The sequence below is a fragment of the Monopterus albus genome, unplaced genomic scaffold (assembly GCF_001952655.1).
Source record: "Monopterus albus unplaced genomic scaffold, M_albus_1.0 scaffold311.1, whole genome shotgun sequence".
Classification (NCBI taxonomy): domain Eukaryota; kingdom Metazoa; phylum Chordata; class Actinopteri; order Synbranchiformes; family Synbranchidae; genus Monopterus; species Monopterus albus.
In genome coordinates this window covers 248,742-256,471 of record NW_018128191.1, presented here as the reverse complement: position 1 = coordinate 256,471, position 7,730 = coordinate 248,742, and the positions used below count along the sequence as shown (strand labels likewise).

At 44.0% G+C, this 7,730-nt stretch overlaps 1 protein-coding gene across 1 annotated transcript; it reads left to right on the top strand.

Moving 5' to 3' along the window:
- The first annotated feature begins 243 nt into the window (after positions 1-243).
- On the top strand, positions 244-6,910 carry LOC109973931 (amine oxidase [flavin-containing]-like). The gene is made up of 11 exons (XM_020623835.1): positions 244-266; positions 428-569; positions 1,573-1,722; positions 2,097-2,256; positions 2,338-2,434; positions 3,562-3,615; positions 3,708-3,765; positions 3,858-3,955; positions 4,513-4,624; positions 4,833-4,895; positions 4,987-6,910. The coding sequence occupies exons 1-11, from the start codon at positions 244-246 to the stop codon at positions 5,140-5,142; spliced, it is 1,113 nt and encodes a 370-aa protein (XP_020479491.1). The 3' UTR covers positions 5,143-6,910.
- Positions 6,911-7,730: the final 820 nt, after the last annotated feature.

Sequence of the window (7,730 nt, the reverse complement as noted above, 5' to 3'; positions counted from 1 at the left end):
TGAACTTACTGTCAGTAAGTCATAGTCTGTAGAGTAGTTTAGGTAGACCAGCCTCCTTCTCCGGAGAAATGCATGTATTCCCTCTGACTGAAGCGAATGCATTCATACACATCTGGTAACTGAGCACAAATCATTAATTTACTTTGAAATTACAGAGTCTGTCAGACTGAAGAAATCCTACATGAAATTCCTGAGTTATCCCTTTTACATGTTGGGATCATTGTATTGAATGGCTTAATAAGGATGATGCAGTGTGAGGGAATCAGGTTTGTAGGAATGTTTCCTCCCTCCAGCAGAGGAGACCTGACGCTGCTCTGGAGACACGGCACTAACAAGGTCCAGCTGGTCCCTGTGTGATAGTTTGTCCTTTAATCTGTCACCCATCGCATTTTAAACTGCTCCTTTAATCCCTCTTTCTGTCTCCAAGGACTGTCCGTCACTTCGCCACACTGTTCGTCAACGTGAATGTGACTTCTGAACCTCACGAGGTGTCGGCTCTCTGGTTCCTCTGGTATGTGAAACAGTGCGGAGGAACCATGAGGATCTTCTCCACCACTAATGGAGGCCAGGTAGGTCTGCATGAATGTGCGTATGTGCACTGTCTAAAGTTCAACCTGTACATACCTGGTTGTGGCAGCGTTTCTCTATTAGTGAGTTACATGAGAAACAGCTTTTGAAGAAACTAATTACGACATCCATTCCTAGAGCTTCATTGATTCCCACTGAACAATACAAACAGAATACTTCAGTTTCACGTGTCATGTTTTTAGGAACGGTAGGCCGTTCTTCCAGCTAATTTCCTGCTAAGTTTCATCACAGTTTTCTAAAAGTGAGCTGGTAAGTAGCTGTGAATAAGTGGGATATTTCCAAGAAAGTGCTGTGTAACCAAGTGCCAACTATAAGGGAAATAAAACAGGTGTTTCTGTAGTAAGTGCATGATTTTGGTACTACCTCCTGAGGGGTGCTGAAATTTAGCTCCCAGAACCCACCTCCAAAGCGGGTGAGCGTTACTCGATGCGACACATTTCAGTAAGTTCCTATAATGAAAAACCCTTTTGGTGTTCTTCACTTTTAGCACGGTTTTCAGCTGTCTTTAACCAAGGAAGACAAGCACTGCCAGAACCTGAAGTGGTTCTGGTGGTGCACCAGTGAGAACCATCTTCCAGATGCCACAGTGGCATGCACCCAGTGTGTTTCTGATCAGGGAGATGAGAGACATTGACACTAACCACATGGAAAAGCCCACTGTCATTTTAGCAGCATTTAATCTCTCTGTCCAACCGCACACATGCCACTATCCTGAGCTTTGCAAACCCATTTTCCTATCAATTAGAGAAATGTGTAGTGAGGAAAAGAGGGTATATTGAGGAGAACCCTGAAATAACTCAATGGACTTTTTCCTACATGTAGGTTTTATTAGCCTGGCAGAGCTGCAGGATCAGATGCAATTGAACCCAATATAAACTGAGACCCTTGCAAGTAGATGATAGTCTTGCTGCATTCTGTGGTTAAGCTCAAACTAGTACACCCTGCTCAGTGACTGACCTGTGCTCTTCTCGGCCACCTCTGCAGGAGCGGAAGTTTGTTGGTGGCTCCAGTCAGATCAGTGAGCGCATGGCCCAAGAGCTGGGCGACCGGGTGAAGCTGCAGTCCCCAGTCTGCAGGATTGACCAGACCGGAGACATGGTGGCGGTGCAGACGGTGGACCAGCAGACCTACATGGTAACCTGAGGATTCTGAGGCTGTTGCAGCCATACAAAGCACTCAACCGCTATACTGAAGTATAACTTTGAGTATCTATCTTCTATCTGAGTCCTTTGTGTGCTACTTTATACTTGTTCTCCACTACATTTCACAGGTAAATGTAGTTTAGGCTCTAGCTACTAGTTACTAAACATTCAATGACATTCTAAAATTTGAAAAAAAAACATGCAGTACAAGTACACTGCATAACTTGGCAGGATGTAGGTATAACATGTCCTTATGGACAAAAGGAAAAACCAGCAGCAGTGTTCTGTGCTGCCACCTGCTGGTTGTTCTCTAACCTCCTACTCGCACCGTCCTGGCCTCCCCTCTCCTTACTCTGTCTGTCTTAGGCCAAGTACGTGATCGTGGCCACCCCTCCTGGTCTGAATCTGAAGATGCACTTTAACCCTGAGCTGCCCCCACTGAGGAACCAGCTGATCCACCGCGTCCCCATGGGCTCCGTCATCAAGTGCATGGTCTACTACAAAGAGAACTTCTGGAGGAAAAAGGGTGCGGTGGAAGCGGCACAGAGGGTTTGCTGTTGTACATGAGTTGTTTTGCTTTTATTCTATTTTTCATGTGTGTATCCAGGTTACTGTGGCAGTATGGTGATTGAGGACGATGGCTCTCCCATTGGCCTGACGCTGGACGACACAAAGCCTGATGGGACCGTACCTGCTATTATGGGGTAAGTGACATAACCAAAGGTTTGTGGACACCCCGGCATAACATTTATATGTTTCCAAATATCTGCAAGTTATATGAAAAGGAAAAAAACAACACCTTGTTGGTCCATCTCTTAATACCTTCTGATTTCCATAGTGTGTGGATCCTGTGGCGCTCCTCACCAAACCAGTTTCTGACTGAATCTTTTTAAATGGCTACAAAAACACCTAACTCGTTAATTTCCTAACAGGTTGAACTAGTGATTTTGTTGAGGCCACTTTTCAGTGGTGAGTGAGCAGGATGTGTACGTGGGACAGAGGATGGAACCCGACGCAGTGCAGTTTGTGTGGTGTGTTTCTAATAATAATTATAATAATGTCTAGACCTTACTAGGTCAAGTGTCCTTGCTGACTTTTGTTGTGATGTGGCTCTGTACAAATAAAATGAAATTGAATTACTATGCTCTAGTGCATCTAGTATCATGGATAGCATTGTCATGCACTTAAGCAGCTCATCATTTAAACTTTTAATAGGCCTAGCACTTTAAATAGAACTAAAGGAGCATGGATTCATTTACAGGTGAAATATTTTGTGCAACTGCACCTGTTTAGCATGAAGTTTGACCTAGGTGGCCAAACCCGACCTGAATCCTCAGCTGTCAATGGGTCCCATCTGGCTCAGTCTGGGTATCCACCCTCTAATATGAGACTGACTCAAACTACAGTAAAGAAAGAACGTCAGCCAGTCTGACTGTGGAGCTCTGTGTTTGGCAGACTGACAGTACTTGTTAGTAAGATCAGTTCATTGTTGGTTTGGGTCTTTTCATGGGACTAGATGACAAGAATTAAAATACCGAACATGGCCAGACTTATTCTTGAATATCCTGGTATAACAACACCCAGCTTTGTGGGGAGGCTGCCACACCTGGACCAGGAAAGGGACTCTCCACACTGCTGCCATGAAGTTGGAGACACACTGTTGTTAAAAGCATCAAGATTTCCTTGAATGGTTAACCAAAAAAACAAAACCGATCAAAAGTACACAGAAGTACGTGGCCAGTGCGTCAAACTGTACACAATGTGCAACTTGCTTGTTCACTATCTAGTGGCCTATCTTTTAGGAAATGTTTCTCTCTCCCCTCTGCTCCAGATTCATCCTCGCCCACAAGTGCAGAAAACTGTCAGAGCTGACCAGAGAAGAGCGTTAATGACCGGTGCAGACAGTAAAAGCAGATTAATGCACACTCGCAAGCTGTAAAATGGGCTGAATCCAAGCTCTCGTCTTGTTGTGTTTAGGCTGAGGAGGATCTGTGAAATCTACTCCAGAGTGCTGGGCTCAGAGGAGGCGCTGCACGTGAGTTTGGATGCAGACTAACACACAGTTACACATACAGCGATAGTGGACCTGCACCACTAGCTAAACCATTCATGTGTCTGCTCTGCCAGCCGGTGCACTACGAGGAGAAGAACTGGTGTGAAGAGGAATACTCTGGGGGCTGCTACACCGTCTACTTCCCCCCGGGAATCCTTACCCAGTTTGGCAAGTAAGTTACACACACACACACACACACACACATGTATGTTCCATGGTCATTCTGCAGTGGCTGGTCACTGTATGTTTAATGAGTCCACATCCAGGCTGGTTTTATCAGATTTTTGGTCCTTTAATGGCTTTAAACCCTTTTTTCTTCTCTGTCCTGTGAAGACCTTGTATCTCCAGGTTTGGCTATTTTCACAAACATTATTCAACTCATTGTGATTGTGACAAAACATTTGTTCCTCTTTAAACAAAGCAGAAAAGAGGTTGCAATCCAACAACAGTGATTTAATTCAATAAAGCCAGGAAATTCACTCAGGGTAGTAGCTTTTTGAATAAGTTGATTCATCATTCCATTTGTTTAGGTAGGAGAAAATGTACTTTAAATAAAAGATTCATTTACACAAATATAATGCAGTATCATTTAATTCATTACAGCTATTCTTGTATAGTAATTGTGGTCAGGGGAAAACTAATGGCAGTATATTTAATTAAAGGCCACTTTTAAACTGTATAAATCAGCCGAAACTCTGTTATCACTCAGCTTCTGTCTTTTGTCTCCAGGGTGCTGAGGGAGCCGGTTGGCAGATTGTACTTTGCAGGCACAGAGACGGCCACAGAATGGAGCGGCTACATGGAGGGGGCAGTGCAAGCTGGAGAGAGAGCTGCCAGAGAGGTCAGCAGGTTCATCAGCATCTAAATACAATCCAGCATCCACAGTTTGTTTGTTCCATTTGTGTGGGTTCACGTTTCTCCGTGTGGTTTAGCTCAGGCTCTGCTGTGAGCTCAGGACCAGAGAATCACATAAGCGCATGTGTTGAAATTAAAGGTTTAGATCTTGAACGGCAGCGTCCTCACTCACCACCCGATGTGCTCTGTTGCAGGTCATGTGTGCGATGGGTAAAATCTCCCACAGTCAGATCTGGCAGTCGGAGCCCCAGTGTATGGTGAGGGGAAGTCTTTCTCAATGTTTATATGCAACATCAAACTCAGATATCGAATAAATGTGACCTTCCCCTCCCTGTGCCACTCCACCAGGAGGTCCCAGCAGTCCCGTTTGTCACTACCTTCTGGGAGAGGAACCTGCCTTCAGTCGGTGGTCTCCTCAAGTTCATGGGCATCTCCACCCTCCTGTCTGTCATGACTGCAGCCGGCCTGGTGGCCTACAAGAAGGGCCTCCTGCCCCGGAGTTAAACTGCCCACACCTGTCGTCTCACTCCTCTGCATTTTGAAGGCACATGTCTCCATAGACTCTGTACTCATGTTTCTAGTGCACTACTTTATGGTCCAAACCACAAAGTAGTGCACTGTGTTCTGTAGAGTATCGGATGTTTTTCTGAGAAGTGCCCTGCTGTAAGAAAGACTGTTCAGCTCATGCAAAACACTAATGCACCTCCACTCCATGCAGTCGATTCACAGAAGCAGGAGTGAGACAAATGGTGACAGGCTGATTAACGACAAGTTCAGCCTAAATCTACAATAAATCTGACAAGTGAAGAAAAAGATCAGTTTCTAAAAGGAAAAATATGATTAATATTCCACGCACTGCCAATGACTTTCACATTCTTGATTACGTGTGTTTATTAACTCACCACGTTTAGTGTGTGTATGTGCACAAGCTTTGGTGAGCATGTGTATGTGAGTTCCTCCGTCGTGTACAAACTGTGTGTGTGTGTGTGTGTGTGTGTGTGTGTGTCCACTGTGTCTAATTACCTGGTTTTAGGTGCTGATTTGTCCTGGCCAAGCAACTGTGGCTGTTTGAGACCCTGTGACCTCAGAGTGGGACAAAGTCATGTCGTTGCCCATTACAAACTCACAGCAGAGGTTAAAGGAGAAGCTGGGTTACTTTTTTTGTCAAATAATCTCGTGAAAAGACAAAACTACAATTGAAATTGGTTCCTCTGTTCATGTCCTGCAGCTCTGTGTTCATTAGGGCGCCCAGTGTGTTACTCTGCTGCATAACCAGCTACACTGGCTGATTGTTTTAAGGTGTGTTCAGACTGAATGCAGAGCACATTTGAGCAGTCTGTCTCCCCCCAACAACAAGTGTAGCTAGTAACATATTTACAAGCTTTATATGAACATTCACACTCTTGACTGATCTCCAAACATTTTTCTTTAGTTTCTCTACTTAAGTGGAATCATGCAGCCTCAGGTTAAGCAAAGATCTTTAATTGAAGCTGAAAAATTTCTACTTGACAGTTTTATTTATAAATCTAAGAATTATATATTTGCCTCAAGAACTTGCAACATAGAACAAAACCGTGGTTAATTGTTTTAAAGTCACACCACCATCCTTGTGCGAATGTAATTTCTGTGTTATGATAACCAGGTTTTTGACATCTTAATTTGTATCATTTTGATTAACACCAGGGGCAGCAATGGAGCCCACAAACCACATACAAAGGTACAAAACTGATGTGTTAATACTGAAATCCATTTTAGAGTCTGCAGCTCACTGCTCATTTCTAAGGACACTGTTGCACATTGTAGACGCTTTTTTTAATTTACTTATAGGGAATCTTGGCTTTAATCACACTGATTAAAAGTTTAGCTTATGATTTGTAAGAAAATCTTCATGTAATTGCCTTTTCTTAAAATAAACTTAAGAAAACAGATGAACAAATGAAGGATTCTACCCAGAGAGATTTTACATTGGAAGAAACAAAGCTGAACAGCCACCTACTCACTGTATATGTTGCAAGCACTTCAACAGGAATCCACGATGAGTTGCAGTGTTTTGTCGGAGCAGCTGTACTGTTTATTCAGAGCATAATCAACATCTGATTCTGGAGTCTGAGGTGAAGAAAACTAGTAAAACATGACTGAAGCTAAAGGAGTCCTCCTGTCTGTTTTGTGCTGCACTGTGAGAGACTCGTGCTGTTCTTGTCCCCAAGACTGGTGTGTGTTTATTTGTGAGCGTAATTGTGTTGTGCCATAATAAAAGAGTCATTTCTCTTAAGTGTCTGTGTGACTGATCCTTCTTCCCCTATTGCACTGGAGGCAAGAGGCCAATTGGTTTAAACTGTAACCATCAATACACAGGGGCTGTGAGAACCTTGTCCCTCTGACCACATCCTACAACTCCCTTGTGTTATAATCAGGTGACAAGTGAAAGGACGACCCAACACACAGAGTCCCATTGAGGTGCTGGGCCACCAGAACAGCTTCACCTTGGCACTGACTCCAAGTCTCTGGACTCTCTGAAGGGATGAACATCGTTCTTCCAACAGATATTCCCTCATGTGGTGTTTTGATGATGGTGGTGGAGACGCCGTCTAACATCTCCCGTAGCTGTTCAACTGGGCTGAGACCTGGTGACTGGGAAGGCCACATCAAATTCAAATCACAACAAAAGTCATCTCAGGACACTTTACAAAGTAAGGTCTAGACTCTAGACCTTACCATTATTATAGAGGACAACTGAACACATCCCTCTTGAACAAGCGCTTGGAGACAGCGGGGAGAAAAAAAACTCATCTAACTGCAAATTTGACGGGACTCAGGAACTTTTGTCCAGGACCGGCCCGTGGCATAGGCAGTATAGGCAAATGCCAAGGGCGCCGTACATCCAGGGGGCGCCAGAAATGGAGGAAGAAAACAAGTGTAACTTCCACTATTCTTAAAACTAGACTTCAGAAAAGAATAAGCCCACCACATTAATTTAACTCATAGCAGCAAAGCCTACTAAGTAGTAGTAGTAGTAGTAATAATAATAATATAGCCTACTTGCCTAAGACGCCTCCCCTCTCTTCCAAATAATCCGACTTTACCTGCTACAC

Bases quoted from the DNA above. Each gene is read 5' to 3' on its own strand.
- LOC109973931 (XM_020623835.1), top strand. From the start codon at position 244: ATGATGCAGTGTGAGGGAATCAG. The intron at 267-427 runs GTTTGTAGGAAT...TCTGTCTCCAAG, and splicing joins ATGCAGTGTGAGGGAATCAG to GACTGTCCGTCACTTCGCCA. The intron at 3,766-3,857 runs GTGAGTTTGGAT...CTGCTCTGCCAG, and splicing joins GCTCAGAGGAGGCGCTGCAC to CCGGTGCACTACGAGGAGAA.